At 45.6% G+C, this 20,000-nt stretch overlaps 1 protein-coding gene across 5 annotated transcripts in view; it reads left to right on the forward strand.

Moving 5' to 3' along the window:
- The window catches only part of arfgef3 (ARFGEF family member 3), a 30,959-nt gene extending 17,333 nt beyond the window's left edge, over window positions 1-13,626 (forward strand). For 3 of the 5 annotated variants that reach the window (XM_035173271.2, XM_035173273.2, XM_035173272.2), the window contains exons 23-42: window positions 790-923; window positions 1,013-1,158; window positions 1,765-1,944; window positions 2,051-2,192; window positions 2,340-2,462; window positions 2,909-3,012; window positions 3,544-3,688; window positions 3,771-3,899; window positions 3,975-4,151; window positions 6,390-6,504; window positions 6,614-6,716; window positions 9,110-9,241; window positions 9,341-9,471; window positions 9,691-9,699; window positions 9,850-10,068; window positions 10,151-10,322; window positions 10,617-10,718; window positions 10,810-11,189; window positions 11,274-11,748; window positions 12,250-13,626. In XM_035173271.2, the coding sequence (XP_035029162.2) occupies window positions 790-923; window positions 1,013-1,158; window positions 1,765-1,944; window positions 2,051-2,192; window positions 2,340-2,462; window positions 2,909-3,012; window positions 3,544-3,688; window positions 3,771-3,899; window positions 3,975-4,151; window positions 6,390-6,504; window positions 6,614-6,716; window positions 9,110-9,241; window positions 9,341-9,471; window positions 9,691-9,699; window positions 9,850-10,068; window positions 10,151-10,322; window positions 10,617-10,718; window positions 10,810-11,189; window positions 11,274-11,748; window positions 12,250-12,441 (3,310 nt within the window). In that variant the 3' untranslated portion in view covers window positions 12,442-13,626. The remainder of the gene's footprint in view (window positions 1-789; window positions 924-1,012; window positions 1,159-1,764; window positions 1,945-2,050; window positions 2,193-2,339; window positions 2,463-2,908; window positions 3,013-3,543; window positions 3,689-3,770; window positions 3,900-3,974; window positions 4,152-6,389; window positions 6,505-6,613; window positions 6,717-9,109; window positions 9,242-9,340; window positions 9,472-9,690; window positions 9,700-9,849; window positions 10,069-10,150; window positions 10,323-10,616; window positions 10,719-10,809; window positions 11,190-11,273; window positions 11,749-12,249) is intronic. The other 2 variants (XM_035173274.2, XM_035173275.2) reach the window with 1 other exon arrangement.
- The last annotated feature ends 6,374 nt before the right edge of the window (window positions 13,627-20,000 follow it).

Consider the following 20,000-nt stretch of genomic DNA (forward strand, 5'->3'; position numbering starts at 1 on the left):
TTTTAGCTGCTTTACATTTCCATAAACACCTGATGAATCAAATATGATGACAAATATTTATCATCATATAAATACAAAATAAATAGAAAAGTAAATAAGATAAAAACATAGTATTTTCTGGCAGTTATGTTGTTCACAGAATTTATTGAACCTCATTAAAATGATATTCAGCAGGATGTGACTTCTCATAACAGCCACAAGGTGGCAGCAGCAGAACGGAGCCATCACATTTAATTTCTGCTGTGGTTCATACATATATTTGTGTCGTTATTTAACACTGTTATAAATCTCTATAACACTAAACTGACAAAATGTAATATATTTTTACGATAATAGAACATTTAATTTTTAATAACTAGATTCATTTCAGAGCTTGTTTGTATAGACACAAATATATGGGTCTTATTTTATATTGAAATATATATGTGAGTGTCTGTGCGTGATGACAACAATTGTGCATTTATTTAAGTTTATTCCTGGCCCAACACACACACACACACACAACACACACAAACACACGCTGCCTGTTACTGCCGCTGTGTGTGTGTGTGTGTGTGTGCGTGTGTATTTATTCCATGGATCATCTCTTATGTAAGCAGTTATCTCGGCTGCTTTTAGGAGCGAATAAAAACTTTTCTCACTGATCTTTTACAACAGATGGACTGAACACACATTCACAAGTTCTGTCAGTAACCCTATATATATATATATATATATATATATAATAAAAATAAAAGAAAATAAAATTAACTCTGTGTGTGTGTGTGTGTGTGTGTGTGTGTGTTGCAGGTTGTTTGAAGAAGCTGCCACCAAACTGAACCTGGTGGGTTTGGTGTTTTTCCTGCAGCAGTTGAGAAAAGCGTCTCAGTCTCAACTGTTTGACTCCGTCACTGAAACTGGAGACTATTCACTGGCAATGCCAGGTACACACACACACACACACATATTTTTTATTGTCTTTATTTGATTTCTGATTACCGTGAAACTAATGTTAGAGTTTCTACGTCTGCAGGAGAAGCTAAGTCGACGCTGGAGCGCCGCAGCGCCCTCCATCTCTTCCGATTGGGCGAGGCCATGCTGCGGATCGTCAGGAACAAGAACCGACCTCTGCTCCACATGATGAGGGCGTGGAGCGTGGTGGCGCCACACCTGGTGGAGGTAAGGAACTGTAAACGTTTCTTCTGCTTGTGTTTAATTGTTAAGATTTCGACCTTCTATGTAAAGAGCCTAGAGGGGGGAGTATATCTCACCTGGTAGAGCTGCCGCCCCATTGAGGCTAGGCCCCGCCCCTAGCGGCCCGGGTTCGAGTCCGACCCGCGGCCCTGTGCTGCAGCTCATCCAGGAAGCAGCAGCTCCACTGGTCTTTAACCTAAATTCACTCACGCTCCCTTCACTGGTTACCAGTGGCTGCCTGCATTCGTTTCAAAACACAGCAACCGTGCTGTGAATGGATCGGGTCCAGTCTACATCCAGGACATGGTCAAACCTCACACCCCCGCCCGTCCACTCCGCTCTGCTTCTGCCAATCAGCTGCTCCCTCACTGCGAGCTAACCACTTGTTGTTCTGGTTTGTTCCTCATGGTTGACCTATTGTGAGTCACTTTGGACTCAATGTAATGTCTTCCCCCACTCTCTGTCTGCCCCCTTCACAGCTTACTCTCACTCTGTCCTCTCCAAATTAAATAATACAAAATAAAAAAAGAGCCTTGAGATAATGTATATTATGATTTGGTGCTAAATACAATTGAATTGAATTGCTTCCAGGCGGCGTGTCACAACGAGCGCCATGTTTCCCAGAAGGCCGTTTCCTTCATCCATGACGTCTTGATGGAGGTCCTGACTAGCTGGGCGGAGCTTCCACACTTCCATTTTAACGAGGCTCTGTTCAGGCCGTTTGAACACATCATGCAGCTGGAGCTGTGCGACGAGGACGTGCAGGACCAGGTCGAGTCTCTGCAGGAAATCGTTTTAAAGTCTCAGGTGATTAAACGTGAACGAGCTGAGTCAGTCGCACGTTCTTAAAGGTGTGTGTGCGTTTGTCTCCCTGCAGGTGATCACGTCGATCGGCGAGCTGGTGGAGATGTGTTCTCCTCAGATCCTGTCAGGGTGGAGGCCTCTGTTCAGCGCTCTGAGGACGGTGCACAGCAGCAAGACAGACACCAAAGACTATCTGCTGGGAGAGTACTCCATGGGTCCGTCTGACCAAACATAAAATAAAAGTTCCTCATCTACACATCTGAACGTTAAAGAGAAATGACGATAAATTCTTCTCCACCTCCTCTCATCCTCTGACCCACCATCCTCCTCCTCCATCCCTCCTCCTCTCCTTCTCCCTGTAGGGAAGTCTCAGGCTCCGGTGTTCGACGTCTTCGAGGCGTTCATCAACACCGACAACATCCAGGTTTTTGCCAACGCCGCCACCGACTACATCGTTTGTCTGATGAAGTTCGTCAAAGGTTTAGGTTCGTGTCGTTATACAGATCCTCTGTGATTTTAATTTCTCCTTCAATCATGTTTACTTCACGTAGTCAAAACATGAGGAGGAGCGGAGGGTTACGTTTGTGTAAATGAAAATAGAAACGTTCACACATTTAATCTTTATGCCTCTGCGCAGGCGACACCTAGTGGCCAGAGGCGTTCTGTTGTCAGGTTGTCCGTCCAACCCATTGTTGTGTACACGATATCTCAAGAACGCCTTGAGAGAATTTCCTTTAAATTGGTACAAATGTTCACTTCGACTCACAGATTAACTGATGAAAGGGTCAAAGGTCAACGTCACTGTGGCCGATACAAAACATGTATTTGTCGCAGGATATACAACAGCATACAACTGTCTCCATGTCATGTGTAACAAAGTTTTGTTCCTAAATCGTATTTTGTGTGTGTGTGTGTGTGCGTGTGCGTGTAGGGGAGGTGGACTATAAGGAGATCGGAGACTGTGTCCATGTGTCGGGTCACAGCTCCACTGACCTCTGTCTGCCAGCTCTCGACTACCTCCGAAGATGTTCACAGGTTCGAGTCCCCGCAGGCTCTGTCCACACTAACACATCTGAACACACAGGTCACATGACCGTTCACCTACACTGGTCATGTGGTGTAAACAGGAAGTAGACTGTCTCCTCTGCAGTTGGTTGCTTAGTAACAGAAACTCCTCTGAAGGAGGAACAGTGATGGTGAAGAGTCGGAGCAGGGACGACGAGGTGGAACTGTTACTGACAGGAAGTGTTAGAAACAGGAAGTGTTACTGACAGGAAGTGTTAGAAACAGGAAGTGTTACTGACAGGAAGTGTTAGCGGCGCTTTGTGTTCACCGCTGGTAGTCGAGTCACGTGACTGATGAGAACCAATCAGGAAGAGAACGTTCATCGCTTAACTCGTTTGTCATCAACACAAACCAGGTTTAACACGAGACCAGTTTCACGTCTGTGTTGCTAAGGCGTAACCATGGCAACAGGGATGAGTTAGAGGAAACTTGTCAGTGTGGATGGTAATTTGTTGCTTTATATTTTCCTGTGAAATAAGCGACTGTGCGTTTGATTGACAGCTGCTGGCTAAGATCTATAAGATGCCGTCCAAACCCGTGTTTCTGGGGGCGCGGCTCGCCAGCCTGCCAATGAGATCACAGGAGCGCTCTGTCAGCAGCGAGGACGGGATGGACTGTGTCCTGCAGGAGTTTGATGACAACACAGGTAAATACTCCATCGCTCCCTCTGCTCCGTGCGACCCTGTGCTCCAGACGACGGCCCTGAACGCCTCGTACGCTCTCTGCAGGTCTGATCCAGGTCTGGATTCTGTTGTTGGAGCAGCTCACAGCTTCAGTTTCGAACTGTCCTCGGACGCATCAACCTCCAACTCTGGAGCTGCTGTTCAGTCTCTTGAGAGAAGTCACTGTCGTACCAGGTAACACAACACAGACACACACACACACAAACACAGCCAAACGGTGTGACTTAAATTCTGCCCCCCCCCTTACAGGTCCGGGGTTTGGCATCTTCGCCGTCATCCAGCTGCTGCTTCCTGTGATGTCCCTGTGGCTGCAGCGTAGCCATGGCGACCACTCCTACTGGGATGTGGCGGCGGCAAACTTCAAACACGCCATCGGTTTGTCGTGTGAGCTGGTGGTGGAACACGTCAACAGTTTCATACACTCAGGTCAGAGACGCCATCTTCTTCTACTTCCATCACGCTACACAGCCCAGTCTCATGTTGTTGTCTCATGTTGTTGTTGTTGTCTTGTGTTGTTGTGTTGTTGTCTCATGTTGTTGTGTTGTTGTTGTCTTGTGTTGTCTTGTTGTCTCATGTTGTTGTTGTCTCATATTTCATGTTGTTGTCTCATATCTCATGTTGTTGTTGTTGTCTCATGCCTCATGTTGTTGTCTCATGTTGTTGTTGTTGTCTTGTGTTGTTGTGTTGTTGTCTCATGTTGTTGTGTTGTTGTTGTCTTGTGTTGTCTCATGTTGTTGTTGTCTCATATTTCATGTTGTTGTCTCATATCTCATGTTGTTGTTGTTGTTCATGCCTCATGTTGTTGTCTCATGTCTCATGTTGTTGTCTCATATCTCATGTTGTTGTTGTTGTCTCATGTTGTTGTGTTGTTGTCTCATGTCTCTGTTGTTGTCTCATGTTGTTGTTGTCTCATGTTGTGTTGTTGTCTCATGTTGTTTTGTTGTTGTCTCATGTTGTTGTGTTGTTGTCTCATGTTGTTGTCTCATGTTGTTGTTGTTGTCTCATGTTGTTGTCTCATGTCTCATGTTGTCTCATGTTGTTGTTGTTGTCTCATGTTGTTGTGTTGTTGTCTCATGTTGTCTCATGTTGTTGTGTTGTTGTCTCATGTTGTGTTGTTGTCTCATGTCTCATGTTGTTGTCTCATGTCTCATGTTGTCTCATGTTGGTGTGTTGTTGTCTCATGTTGTCTCATGTTGTTGTCTCATGTTGTCTCATGTTGTTGTCTCATGTCTCATGTCCTCTCATGTTGTTGTGTTGTTGTCTCATGTCTCGTGTTGTTGTCTCATGTTGTTGTGTTGTCTCATGTTGTTGTGTTGTTGTCTCATGTTGTCTCATGTTGTTGTGTTGTTGTCTCATGTCCTCTCATGTTGTTGTGTTGTTGTCTCATGTTGTTGTCTCATGTCTCATGTTGTCTCATGTTGGTGTGTTGTTGTCTCATGTTGTCTCATGTTGTTGTGTTGTTGTCTCATGTTGTTGTGATGTTGTCTCATGTTGTTGTGTTGTTGTCTCATGTCTCATGTTGTTGTTGCCTCATGTCTCATGTTGTCTCATGTTGTTGTGTTGTTGTCTCATGTTGTCTCATGTTGTTGTGTTGTTGTCTCATGTCTCATGTTGTTGTCTCATGTCTCATGTTGGTGTGTTGTTGTCTCATGTTGTTGTCTCATGTCTCATGTCGTCTCATGTTGTTGTGTTGTTGTCTCATGTTGTTGTGATGTTGTCTCATGTTGTTGTGTTGTTGTCTCATGTTGTTGTTGTTGTCTCATGTCTCATGTTGTTGTCTCATGTCCCATGTTGTTGTCTCATGTCGTCTCATGTTGTTGTGTTGTTGTCTCATGTTGTCTCGTGTTGTTGTGTTGTTGTCTCATGTCTCATGTCTCATGTTGTTGTCTCATGTTGTTGTCTCATGTCTCATGTCCTCTCATGTTGTTGTGTTGTTGTCTCATGTTGTTGTGTTGTTGTTCATGTCTCATGTCGTGTCTCCTCATGTTGGGTGTTGTTTCATTTGTTCCTCATGTCTCTCATGTTGTTGTGTTGTTGTCTCATGTTGTTGTGTTGTTGTCTCATGTCTCATGTTGTTGTCTCATGTCTCATGTTGTCTCATGTTGTTGTCTCATGTCTCATGTCCTCTCATGTTGTTGTGTTGTTGTCTCATGTTGTTGTCTCATGTCTCATGTCCTCTCATGTTGTTGTGTTGTTGTCTCATGTTGTTGTGTTGTTGTCTCATGTCTCATGTCTCATGTTGTTGTCTCATGTTGTCTCATGTTGGTGTGTTGTTGTCTCATGTTGTCTCATGTTGTTGTCATGTCTCATGTCGTCTCATGTTGTTGTGTTGTTGTCTCATGTTGTCTCATGTTGTTGTGTTGTTGTCTCATGTCTCATGTTGTCTCATGTTGTTGTCTCATGTCTCATGTTGTCTCATGTTGTGTCTCATGTCTCATGTCCTCTCATGTTGTTGTGTTGTTGTCTCATGTTGTTGTCTCATGTCTCATGTCCTCTCATGTTGTTGTGTTGTTGTCTCATGTTGTTGTCTCATGTCTCATGTCCTCTCATGTTGTTGTGTTGTTGTCTCATGTTGTTGTCTCATGTCTCATGTCCTCTCATGTTGTTGTGTTGTTGTCTCATGTTGTTGTCTCATGTCCTCTCATGTTGTGTTGTTGTGTGCAGACATTGGCTACGAGTCTCTGATCAACCTGATGTTGAAGGACATGTTTAAGCTGCTGGTGTCGTGTGTGTCTGAACCTGCGGAGACCATCTCCAGAGTCGGCTGCTCCTGCATCAGGTGACCACACCACAGTAGAACAGACTTGTGTTACACACACTACACACGTGTGTAGCGTGTGTAGCGTGTGTAGCGTGACGCCGTCATGTGTCTGATGTTCGCTCTGCAGATACGTGCTGGTGACGGTCGGCCCCGTCTTCACGGAGGAGATGTGGCGTTTGGCGTGCTGCGCGCTGCAGGATGCTTTCTCTGCCACGTTAGAGCCCGTCAAGGTAACAACTCCGTTTCATTCAGGTGGACACACTGTGGTGTTTGTACGACGCACTGTGCAGAGAAGAAATGAACAACGACACACACACACACACACACACACACACACACACACACACACACACACACACTGTAATCCATCTGCAGCCGCTGGTCAGGACACAATAATCTGAAAGCCTCGGCTGTTAATACTGTCAACATGCTGACAGTCCACAGCAAGAGCCCCATTTAACCTCACTCACACAGACACACACAGACACACACAGACACACACAGACACACACAGACACACACACACTGGCTCTTTAACTGCAAATATAATTTATTATTATTTAAACATCGATTCACAAATATAATACTTAGGTCAATAAATATCTACTGTAGTAAAGACACAAGCAGCTATACTAATGGCAACACATGTGGTGTGTGTGTGTGCCAGTGTGTGTGTGCGTGTGTGTGTGTGTGTGTGTGTGCGTGTGCGCGTGTGTGTGTGCGGGTTTGTTAGAGGTGACATTTCATCAGTGGATGTTGTGAGTTCCTACAGTTGTGTGGCAGTTGCATGACAGACTGATGTTAAGCAGCTTTACAGCTTAGAGCTCTGTGTGTGTGTGTGTGTGTGTGTGTGTGTGTGTGTGTGTGTGTGTCAGAGTGAGTGATGAAGATGATGAAGATGATGAAGATGGTCTTATTACCATTGACAGATTCTTTTACTTGTTGACTTTTGAGTCGTTGATCTTTTGTTTTAATCTTTGTGGTAAAAGTAAATCAGAGTTTTTCATCATGTGACTCACATGTTGTGAACATACATGTGAGTCACATGTTGTGAACATACATGTGAGTCACATGTTGTGAACATACATGTGTTTATATGACACCATTGTTTTAATGTGGTCGTTAAAGAGACACATTTACACACTGAGCAGAAACGTGTTGCATGTTTTACACGTGTCGATAATATGTTATATAATTCATAGTGTGTTTATAACTCAGGTCGACTCATTTATTAATTAGTTGATTAAAAAAGAATCATTATCTGTGTTTATGTTTGCTGATATTAAAACAAACAAAACTGAAAATATGTGCATTCAAAATATGTTTTTTAATTATTATAATGCATTTTTTAATAACTTAAAGTCCACATCAGTTGGCTCCAATCAGGACGTCACAGCAGGTCTCATAAGGTTCCTCTGTCAATTAAGTTTATTTCTAACTCTGATTTAAAAACAGCATAATCTGAACAAACAATATTAAAATACATAAAGTAAAAAGAGAAACATAGAAACGGGACAAACAGAGAATTAGAGACAGATGAACAGATTAGAGCCACAAACAGGACAGTGAATAAAAAGTGTGTTTAGCCCCGATTCCGAGACGCAGCTCGTCTGATTGCAGCTGCTTCCTGTCGTCGAGCCGCAGCTGCAAAGCCTCCGTCACCTTTCAGTCGTGACCGCGGGGAAATAAAAATGAGATAAATGTGTTTGAGAGACGCTGAATGACGGAGAAGGAGGATGAAAACAATCAGAGAGGTTTAACTTCAGATTCTGAAGAAAACAACTTAGATTAAATGTTTTTATTCGTTCTATTTTTTATTAAAAGAGTCAGAATGTCTGCATCAATAAAATCATGTACATGTTGACAATAAAAACATTTTCTGAAATGAAGATGTGATGAGAGTTCATCAGTTCTAATGTAAAGAACAAACTGTGACATGAAGCTTTAAACATGTCGCAGCTTTAACATAAAGCTTCTGCTTTCAGACACTAACACACGACCTCTGAGCCGATTTACAGAAAAGCTGATTTTATTCATTCAGGTCAGATTCACTGTAATGTAAGTTCTTTATGAAACTGATTCATCTGCAAGAACGAAGGTTTTAATGAAAACTGACTGAGAACAAATGTCAGAGTCAGTGTCTCTGGACATGTTCTGCATCTTCTCCTGCAGCCTCCTGGTAAACTGTGTGTAACATGTCAGAGTGAGTCCATGTGAGGACACAGCAGGACAATGTGTGGAAGCTTCCCAGAGAGCGAGTGGACGTGTTGATGAGGTTTCTAACACGTGACGGACGTGAAACTGGAAGAACACAAACATCTCAGGATGAAGAAGAGGAGCCGTACACGTAGAAGACGAAGACGTCAACTTGGAAACACGAGGAGGTTCCAGATCTTTTGGTGATGAGGGCCGACGCCGGTGTGGATGAGCTGTAAACAACAACACTGATCTTTCCACAGCAGAGTTTATACGTCATGTCCGGCCTCCTGCTGCTCTACAGGCTCCGCCCCTGCTGCTCTACAGGCTCCGCCCCTCGCCTGGATGTTCCCACATGTTCCTGTTGGTGTGAACACAAACAAACGAATGTAAAGTCTTCTACCTCCGTCTCCTCCTGTCTCTACAGAACCTTCTGGCCTGTTTCCACAGTGGATCCGACAGTTTCTCTGGAGACGCCTGCGAGGTGAAGGTGGCGGCTCCGTCTCATTCGCCCTCAGCTGAGGCCGAGTACTGGAGGATCAAAGCTATGGCTCAGCAGGTTGGTGTGCCCACAGTCTTCATCAGGACGAGTGAAACAGAGTCAAAGTAAAATCAAAGTGTTTTTCCAATATAACATGGATGTAAACACGTGTCTCAGGTTTTCATGTTGGACACTCAGTGTTCTCCAAAGACGCCAAACAGCAAGGACGGCTTCGAACACGCTCAGTCCTGCGTCCTCATCATCGAGATGCCGTCCGACCAGCAGTCCAACGGACACGCTCAGAAGAGGTGCACACACACACACACACACACACGGATTAACTGATTCCATTTGGGAGGTCAAAGGTCACCTGAATGCATCACGTCAGGAACAGGCGGTAATTCTAGTTCATCAGATGTTAAAGTGTCGTTTTAGGTGTTTAGTTTCCAGTTTGAATGAAAATGTGGAGACAGAAGAACTTTTCATTTTTCTCACTCTGTGTGTTTGTCTTTCTGCTGCTGTTACAGGAAAATTGGGTAAGACTGTTTTTCTGTGACGTCACTGACGTGCACTGTTCTGTGTTCCTGTCCTTTTACTCACTCTGTGTTATGAGTGCACGGCTGCGTGCACGGCTGCGTGCACGGCTGCGTGCACACTGTGATGGAACATGGTCTCTGATTCTTTAGGATTCCGTTCCGCACCATCGTGGTGAGTCTTCTGTCTCATCAGGTTCTGCTGCAGAACCTCTGCGACATCCTCCTGGAGGAGTTCGTCAAACAGCCCGAGGGTCACGACAGGGTCACGCCTGTGACCTCTGACCCCGGCAGACCCACGGCCGGCTTCCTGCGCTACATCTCCATGACGAATTTAGCCATAATCTTGGACCTGCTGCTGGACTCTTACAGGTTATTGATGATTCCAGTGCAGATCATTGATCTGATGACGTTGATCAGATTCAGGAACATGTCCTCGTCTTTACTTCTGCAGGACGGCGCGGGACTTTGACACCCGCCCGGGTCTGAAGTACCTGCTCATGAAGGTGTCGGGTGTTTGTGGAGCAGCGAATCTTTACCGTCAGTCTGCCATGAGCTTCAACCTGTACTTCCAGGCTCTGCTGAGCGCCACCCTCAGTCAGGCCGACGGTATGACGGCTCAGCAGGTAAACAAACATTTCTGCTTTTGGTTTAATTACAGGGCTTCAGAATCTTTTAAACATGAATCAATACTATATATATAATTATATAAATAATATTTTAGTGTTTCTTGTTTGATCAATGTTAATATCCAGTTTTAGATCTGAGGGTTTTTTATGGGTTTGGAACTAAATGTTTTCATCTCTTTATTTATTTTAATTCTATTTTTATTGTTGATTTTTGCATCAGACTTTGCTTGGAGCGTATTTTCTTCTGAGCATCTTATGTTCAAATCAAACTTGAGCTTCACGTGTTTCCAGGTGAAGAGGATTCTGTACGAGGAAGAGGAGGGAAGCTCTGACTCCTCTCACCCCGGATCTGCTTCTTCAGAGGACGAAGACATCTTCGAGGAAACGGCACAGGTGACGCTCACAACTTCCTGAACGTTTCCTCCTCCAGCTCAGCACAGAAGTTTCTTAAAACCAAACATCCTCCTCTCTCCCTGCTCGGCAGGTCAGTCCTCCTCGCGGCCGGGACAAACGTCACCCGTGGCGAGCGCCCATCCCGTCGCTCAGCGTGCAGCCGCTGGGCAGCGCCGACTGGGCGTGGCTGGTGAAACGTCTCTACAAACTGTGCATGGATCTGTGCAACAGCTACATCCAGATGCACCGCGACCTGGAGAGCACGCTGGAGGAGGCAGCGCTAGTGAGAGGAGGGGGAGGAGACCACATATTCTTCCTGCCTCTCTTCCAATCAGAGACTTCTACCCCGACGTCAGTGGGCGGGCTCTCAGCGAGGGAGACGCCGTCGGAGGAAGGCGGGTACAGGTGTCAGGTGGCGGACGTGAGCGCGACATCACCAGGAGACACGCCCACGCAGAGTTCAGGATTCAGGTCTGACTGCGTCACATGACACATTTATTATTAATATAATTATTATGACAGGAAGTTGAAAGCATCTGTTTCGTCTCCTCACAGCTGCACAGGAAGTTTGCCGCATCACTTCCGGACCGGAGGAGAGCGGAGGGACTCCGGCATCCCAGCGAGCTCATTGGGAGGCGGGGTTGGTCCGGGCAGGAGACAGGAATGGTGGGAAAAAGCCGGGAACAAACTTTACACCATCGCCACCGACAAAACCATCAGCAAACTGATGGTGGAGTACAAACGCAGGAAGCAGCAGCAGCCGCCGCAGCAGCAGAGCCACGTCAACCTGTTCATGAAGGAGCAGGGCCGCGCCGCCACAGGGGGAGGGGGCGTGGGGGAGAGGAGGGGGCCCGCGGAGCCGCAGAGGCCCCCGCAGAGGCCCCAGCAGCTGGTGGACCAGCAGGGGCCGCCACTGAGGCACTCGGTCAGCGCAGGACCTGAAGTCCTGAGGCAGGAGAAGAGGCCGAGGTCTGGATCCACCATCAGCTCCCACAGCATCTCACTGAGAGACTCCGAGGCTCAGATACAGGTACTACACAAATACTACGTATATTTGTAGAAATATATAAGATATATAACTTTGATATGATGACAAAACAGCATCAGAGGTTTCAGACAAATAAAAAAAGAACTGATTATTCAGCTCAGATTAAAACACTTTTATTATCAGCTGTTTTTTATCAATAATAATAATAATAATGATGATTTAGATCAGAGGGGTTCTGCAAAGATTCTGCAAAGTTAAAAAGACCAAAGTGTGTGATGAAGGGGCGGAGCTCCTCCTGAAACTCCTCCTCAGTACTCAGGACCTCGTCATGTGACCTCATGTCACTAGGAACCGTTGCTGGTAGACGTACATCATGAACACGGCGTAAAACCACCGTCTTCATAAGCTCCGGTGTTTCCGCTGTATTTCACTTCCTGTCTGAGTCGTCACGGTTTAAACTCTTGAGTGTTTCAGATCAGCTGACTCGGTCCGCTCAGAGACAACATGGCGTCCTCACATCATCTGTGTTTCCTCCTCCTGCAGGCGTGGACCAACATGGTCCTCACTCTCCTCAACCAGACGCTCCTCCTGACCGACGCCTCCTTCCTGGCGCTCCAGGGGGCGCTCTACCCCTGCCTCAGCCAGCTCTCGTGCCACATCACAGACGCCCGGGTCCGCCAGGCGCTGTGTGATTGGCTGGGTCGCGTGGGCCGACTCTATGACATCACTGTGTGAGGCTGCAGCGAAGGAATGAGACGAAGGGAAGGAAGTAAAGACACAAATTAGAGGGTTGCAGTCGGACGCTGTTTGCCGCCGTCTTGTGACGCCATCGTTGCGTTCGTGTGGATTTTGAGGCAGACAGTGACATCATCAGATCTTTGAAAGATGATTGGCTGAAACGTGACATGAGATGATCTGATTGGCCGATGGTGTATGAATATAAAAGATTGTTTCAGCCTCATATAGACGGAGACTTTAATGTGCAGTGGATTCTGGGTCCTGTAGTTCACATGCACACGTCATGTTTCATGTTCAGGCTTTATTCCGCTTCTTGTTTGCTCGGCCGCTGTCTGTGGTCATCAGGCGTGTGCGTCACCCTCGTGCACATGGAAACCACAGAAGAAGAACCACAGGAGATGAATACATCACTGTGAAGCTTCAGGAGCATCTGATTGGTCGGTGATGTCACTGACTGATGGACATTATTGGTTGACTATAGACTATTATAGTTTTATAAATTGGCATGAACAGGTTTCTTTACGTTGTCAGGGGCCGTTAACAGAAATCGTCAGGGACCTTTTGTCCGTCGTTGTTTGTCCTTCGCTCGCCGGCGTTTCAAGGATGCAGAGCCCTTGCTTGTTACCATGACGACACTCAGAAGTTCTATCTCTTTTAACGTCCTCTTCGGATCGTTGATCACATGAACGCCGCTGAAATCACGACACAGATGTCGTCGTCTTTAACTTCTGTCCATCCTGTGACCACGTGGTTGTAACATCAGGACGTCACCAGAACTGAGCAGTGGCTTCTGGGTAACATGTCGTCTTCATATTCTCCGTCTCAGTCACTGTTTCATACGTGTTCCGTGGTGACAGAGAATCATGTGAACAGTTTTATTTCATAATAAAGTCTGAAACCTGCTGACACTAAACAGAATGTAAACGCCATGATGTCACGAATATGTTAATTAGCTTATTACTTCATCTTGACATCAACAACATCTTCATCTCTGTCTGGGTCCCTGCTGTTAGTGAAGATGATGATGATGATGGAAACACATCTTTACATGTGATGCACTGCTGAGGATCTTTGATCCGTATGTTTAAAACTCAGTGAAGTTTGATTCTGACATTTATTCTACACGTGTGTATGTGAACATGTTTATTTAAGTGTTTGTTGTTTTAAATGTTTCATGTGTCACTTTGAGCATCGTCTCTTTTATTTTCATAGTTTTGTCAAGTCTGAGAAACGAACAGGAAGTCGACGCTTCATGTGTTTAAACCCACGAGAGGGGGAGGGAGAGGGAGAGAGAGAGAGAGAGAGACAGAGAGAGAGAGAGAGAGAGAGAGAGAGAGAGAGAGAGAGAGGAGAGAGAGAGAGAGAGAGAGAGAGAGAGAGAGAGAGAGAGAGAGAGAGAGAGAGAGAGAGAGAGAGAGAGGGAGAGAGAGAGAGAGAGAGAGAGAGAGAGACAGAGAGAGAGAGAGAGAGAGAGAGAGAGAGAGAGAGAGAGAGACAGAGAGAGAGACAGAGAGAGAGAGAGAGAGAGAGAGACAGAGAGGAGACAGAGAGAGAGAGAGAGAGACAGAGAGAGAGAGAGAGATTGTAGCTTCAGCCGCTCGCACCATATTGAGGGCAGAAGAAGATTTACTCGTCTGTTTTCACAGAGGTCAACATCGTTTTCTCTTCACCTAATTCTTCCACCTCCCCTCCCCTCTCTCCCCTCTCTCTCTCTCTCCCTCCCCCTCTCTCCCCCTCTCTCTCTCCCCCCTCTCTCCCCCCCCTTCTCTCTCTCCCCCCTCTCCCTCTCCCCCTCCCTCCCCTTAACAGAACTTGAAGTGTTAGTGACACCGCTGGTAGTCGAGTCATGTGACTGATAAGAACCAATCAGGAAGAGAACGTCTGAACGTCATCATTAACAAAAGTCTCAGTTTCTGAGTTTTCAAAATAAAACAATACATAAAGTTTTGCAGGTTCTTTAGAAGTTTACTTTTAAAGAATTTTAATATAATATAAAATCAGAGTCCTCACCCCCCAAACACATCCAGGAAGTAGTCCCCCCCCACCATGGCCCCTCCCTGCGTCCCCTAACCTCGATTTGTCCTGTTCGCTGCAGTTGTCGGCGAGCAGCGGGCGGACAGATGTTGTCGAGCGTGATCAGCTGCAGCGAAGGGAAGGATTTACTCTAAGTCCATGATGGCGTTTTTAAAAAGGGCGTTTGACTAATGAGTCGACGACATGTGACGACGTTTCTCCGCTTTCACTCGCTCACTTTTATTATCTTATATATCTGTTGTTTGACATCGTTGATCTGAGATTTTAACCTGCGTCTATTTAAGATGTGATGAAGACACATAAAACTCTGAGCTGCAGTGGATCTCAACGTCCTCTGTCCACCACCTCATGTTCCACCATCTTCTCCAAGGTTCCCCTTGTTTCATTGTCGTCATGACGATACGAGTTAAGCTTATAACAAGTCCAGCTTGACGCTTTAGTCGAGGATTCTTGTTTGATTGACGCTCGCTGCTCGTCTCAGAGCAGATTCTCTTCAGAAAGAAGAGCTTAGTAAAAAAGTGTCATCGGGTTTAAATGACTCGTCACTTTCACGAGTTAGTGAGCCAGACATGTGACCCCAGGAGGTCACATGACGGAGAGCGTTAACATCAGATTTTAATTTATTTGTTTGTTTTTAGATTTGATTTATTTTCCGAATATAGATAGAAACCTGATGCTGTTGCCATAGAAACCTGATGGTCAGTGTGATGCTTGGAGTCAGTTTAGAAAACATCAGATTTCTGAGCTTCATTTAAATTTTGTTTGGTTCTTCAACACAAAGTTCATTGAATTTATCGGATATTTGTTGTGTTTGTGCGTTTCTCAGCAGAGTCGTTGTCTTGACGCCTCCTTCGCTGTGACATCAGCAGCTCGCTCACGTTGTCGCTGTGTTTTTCTGAATTAGCCTTTGATTAAAAAATCTCCTGTTTGTTTCCTTTGATGTTTCACTTGGTCTCAGTGGTGTGTAACCGTTTCCCAGCAGGCCTTGCTGCTCTGTGTGCTGCACAATAAATTGTTATAAATCGTCTTTTTAGCCTGATGCCGCCTACACTGGTCACCTTGGTAACGATACACATTTCTCAGTACGTAGGAATGTGGTGACGTTCATTGACTTCCTGTTTGTGTCACTTTAAGTCTGAGATGGCCGAGTTCAAGAACCTTTAAAAAACACATGAAACTGCATCACAGACATTTTCACTGAGGTCGTCAACAACAAACCAGGGTCAGGACCTGTGGGGGTGCAGATTATAGAACAAATAAATACAACATATTTACCCATAATTGAGAAACCATGAAACGGCGTCAAGTGACTCTGAACTTTATTTTGAGGTCTGTGGCGGAAAAGTTTTGAAACTTCTGATAACGACACTTTAGATAAAACACAACAGGAAGGTGATTATTCATAAAAATTAGAATTTGACACGTTTATTTAAACCTCTGGTGAGAAATTAGAACATAAATTAAAATAGTGAAATTAATTAAGTTTCATACAATTAAATGAGTTTAGGAGTAAAAATGTTGTGACAGAAGCGTAACTGAAACGGAGCCGAGTGAATCTGCTCCGTGCACGTGCACACGCACGCACGCACACACACACAGTTGTGTTAAACCCTCCATCAGTGACGTCGCCTCTGGTCGTCTGTTGCCCTCGTTTCTCCTCCTCCCTCACTTTTTATTTCAAGCTCATCACTTCATCGCTCAAGTCACTGTCCCCACGTCACAGCGTCTGGACTCCTTTTTCTCCTCCTTCTCGTCTGAGCGCTCTCGGGCCCCTGGCTCTTGTCTCCTGGCTCTTGTCTCCTGGCTCTCGTCTCCTGGCCCCTGGCTCTTGTCTCCTGGCCCCTGGCTCTTGTCTCCTGGCTCTTGTCTCCTGGCTCTCGTCCCTGCCTCGTCTCTGGCCTGGCTCTTGTCTCCTGGCTCTCGTCTCCTGGCCCCTGGATCTCGTCTCCTGGCCCCTGGCTCTTGTCTCCTGGCTCTTGTCTCCTGGCTCTCGTCTCCTGTCCCCTGCCTCTTGTCTCCTGGCCCCTGGCTCTGTCTCCTGCTGTCTCCTGGCTCTCGTCTCCTGTCCCCTGGCTCTGTCTCCTGTCGTCTCCTGGCCCCTGGCTCTTGTCTCCTGGCTCTTGTCTCCTGGCTCTCGTCTCCTGTCCCCTGCCTCTTGTCTCCTGGCCCCTGGCTCTCAGTTGAGTCCACCATGCGTTCTCTGCTGGAGAGCAGCTGGATGAAGTTTGGTCCGGCCGGTCGAGACTCTCTGGACTGGTCCCCCGGGCCCTCGGCTCTGCCGTCCACCGACCGACAGACTCCGGTGAGTTCATCATCCAAAGGATGGATAAATTCTTTATTCATAATTTATATCTTTATCATTAGTCTCTTTTAATCTGTAAAATAAATAAAAAATACTGCAGAGAAATAATCCAAGAAGCATCAACATTCAACTGCTCCATTATGAAATAAAATCATAAAACACATTCACACACAGCTGAGAAAATGAAACAGAAAAATCTGTTAAAAGAAATGTGATTATTATCCAAGAGATTCAGACAAAACTATTATTTATAATACATTTATTCATTATTTAAACTTAAGTTATTAAAGAAATGAGTTTCTCATCTTTTATTCAGAAGAATTTAAATCAAATATTCAAATAAAATAAAAACTGCTTCATGTTTGTCTCTGACCTTCAGCTGTTTCCATGGTTACAGATTAATTCACAAGAAAGAGGCCAAACAGAGGTTTGGCCAACAGCGCCTCCTGGCGGTCACATGTTACCATTAACACAAACATCCCTTTTCCTTAGATTTAAATCTAAATTAACATATTAAAGTTTAAACTGTTTAAAGTTCATATTTAATTAGTTCAGTTCTGATTATTAACAATGAATTAAAATAAATTTCTCTTATTGAATGTGACAATTTCTGATAAAAATATAAAAATATCTAAAACAACTTTGTATTTCTTCATGTGTTTGAACATGAAGTGAAAAAAATTAATCAATCCATTTTTTCTGTTTGTTAAATATTTGTTTATGTTATATGATGATTTAACGCAAAAATACAGTAATTATACATAGTAAAAATGTAATTATACACGATATGATTTATAAATAAATAAATATATAAGATCTATAAATATGGAGCCGTGTTAAACTTGTGTTGTGTTCATGTGCTGTTGAAAACTAACGTGATGTTTGAATTTGATCTCCGTGCGTTCAAAATGTTTGAAGTTAAATTAAACTGATTCATGTTGTAAAAGATGTAAAATATTGAAACTGCTGATCAATAATCATGTAATAATCAATAATCATGTAATAATCATCTGATTTTTTTCTCTCAGGGTCAAAGTTCAGGTGAAGCCATCCTCAGTGCAGCATCCATCGCCTACATCGTCATAGCAACCGTCTCCGTACTCCTCCTCTTCCTCAGCATCAGCGGGTTCCTGATCCTGCGCCGGAGGCGTGGCTTCAGCCTCAACGGAAAGCTGGGATTGGCCAACGTGATCGCCCTGGAGGACCTGCAGGACCCAGAGAGGAACTGCGAGTTGCTGTCGTCGCTCCGACGCAGCAGGGGGCAGCACCAGCTCCCCAGCTCCAGCTCCGAGCAGGATGTGGCGGACGGCGTGTTCCTCATGGTCTACCTGCCCTCTCCGTACGAGCACACGCTCACCAGGATCGCCAGAGCCGCCAGCACGAGCAGCTCCAAGGAGCTGCTGCCACCAAGTCCGGGACCAGAGACGGGCGGCGGCGGTGAGGACGGCACGAGGTTAGAGGGCGGGGCGGCCGCCGAGGAGGAAATCTTCAATCAATCAAATTCAATCATGGACTGAAGAGAAGAGAACGGAGGATGAAGACGGGTCCGGCATCAAACCTTCCTACACACACAGACTGAACTTCAATCTGTGAACAAGACGACCCCGACGCTCGGCCCTCTCCGGCGGCGTCTGTACGCAACCGGGCACGAGGACGTGGTTTGGTCGAGTGGGATCCAGAACGTTTCCTGACCTCTGACCTGAGATCAGCTGTTTTCCTCCTGACTGAGCGAGTCAAAGCTGCTGGACACAAAAGACGTTCCACAGTGAATCTCGGCTGCAGGAATCGAACCTGTGATATTCAGTCCACTAACACATTACTTTACATAGCAGTATTACATTATATATCATCTGAAGCGACTTCCAATAAGTGTATCAACCGTGAGGGTTCGAACCCAGAACAGCAAGAATCATGTTAGTACATTAGCTACAAAAAAGACAATGTACACGGACAATGCCCCTGAACCTCCATGATGTCCCGGACCTCCCTGAACCTCCATGATGTCCCGGACCTCCCTGAACCTCCATGATGTCCCGACCTCCCTGAACCTCCATGATGTCCCTGAACCTTCATGATGTCCCTGAACCTCCATGATGTCCCGGACCTCCTGAACCTCCATGATGTCCCTGAACCTCCATGATGTCCCGGACCTCCCTGAACCTCCATGATGTCCCGGACCTCCCTGAACCTCCATGATGTCCCGGACCTCCCTGAACCTCCATGATGTCCCTGAACCTCCATGATGTCCCGGACCTCCCTGAACCTCCATGATGTCCCGGACCTCCCTGAACCTCCATGATGTCCCGGACCTCCCTGAACCTCCATGATGTCCCGGACCTCCCTGTGTCCCGTGTTTTTTTCGTGATCTTGTTGACTGTACACATCGACTGCTAGCTCCCCCTACTGGAATGTATGTGTGCTACATGTGTTCCTGGAGTATTCCACTAGAGGGCGCACCACAGAACTCTGCATTCAGTAATAAAAAAAACATGGCGTCCCTGGAGGAGGTTAGCCCTGGTCACTGAGCTCATGGCAGAAAAAGTGATTGCGATGGGGAGCATCTGTCCCTACACTGCCCCTACTGTCCATGTGGGTATTGCATCTTGTGGACGGGTAGTGTTATTTATAATTATAAATATATATTATAAGTATATCAAGTACATCTCCGGCCTTAGTCGTGTTTTCATAGTTCAGACGTTAAATCACTGACAGATTTTAACTCATTCATAGAATCAGGAACATTTTTATTTTTGTGGTTTTTATTTGCGGAATATTTTTCTCTCATTGTTTGACCTGAAAAATAAAGTGAAGAATTATCTAATATGTGTGTTTCATCTCATTTGTGTGAAGGTATTTAAATTAAAAACAAAATCAGTTTAAATCCAGTTGCTTTTTTCTCTGCTCACAAAAGTGAAGCCTTCATCCTTGATCGCCCCCTGGTGGCTGGCTGCAGAATAAGTCGTAAACCCTACCACCACCAACAAGATGCCACCTTTCTGCACACTGGTGTTATGGCCTTCTGGGGCCTGGAGGAGAAATCGCCTTCATCCTGATGTTCCTGCAGCTGCTCTGCCTCCTCTTCGTCAACATCTCCAACGGTCACGGAGCCGCTGTGGGATTTCTGGTGGGATTTTCTTAACCCTAACCCGAAGACGGTGTTTACGTTCAGTACTCGACCATCTTTGCCACCATCTTGTTGGTCTCGTACTGATACCAGAGA

Source organism: Hippoglossus stenolepis, chromosome 12, assembly GCF_022539355.2.
Source record: "Hippoglossus stenolepis isolate QCI-W04-F060 chromosome 12, HSTE1.2, whole genome shotgun sequence".
NCBI lineage: Eukaryota > Metazoa > Chordata > Actinopteri > Pleuronectiformes > Pleuronectidae > Hippoglossus > Hippoglossus stenolepis.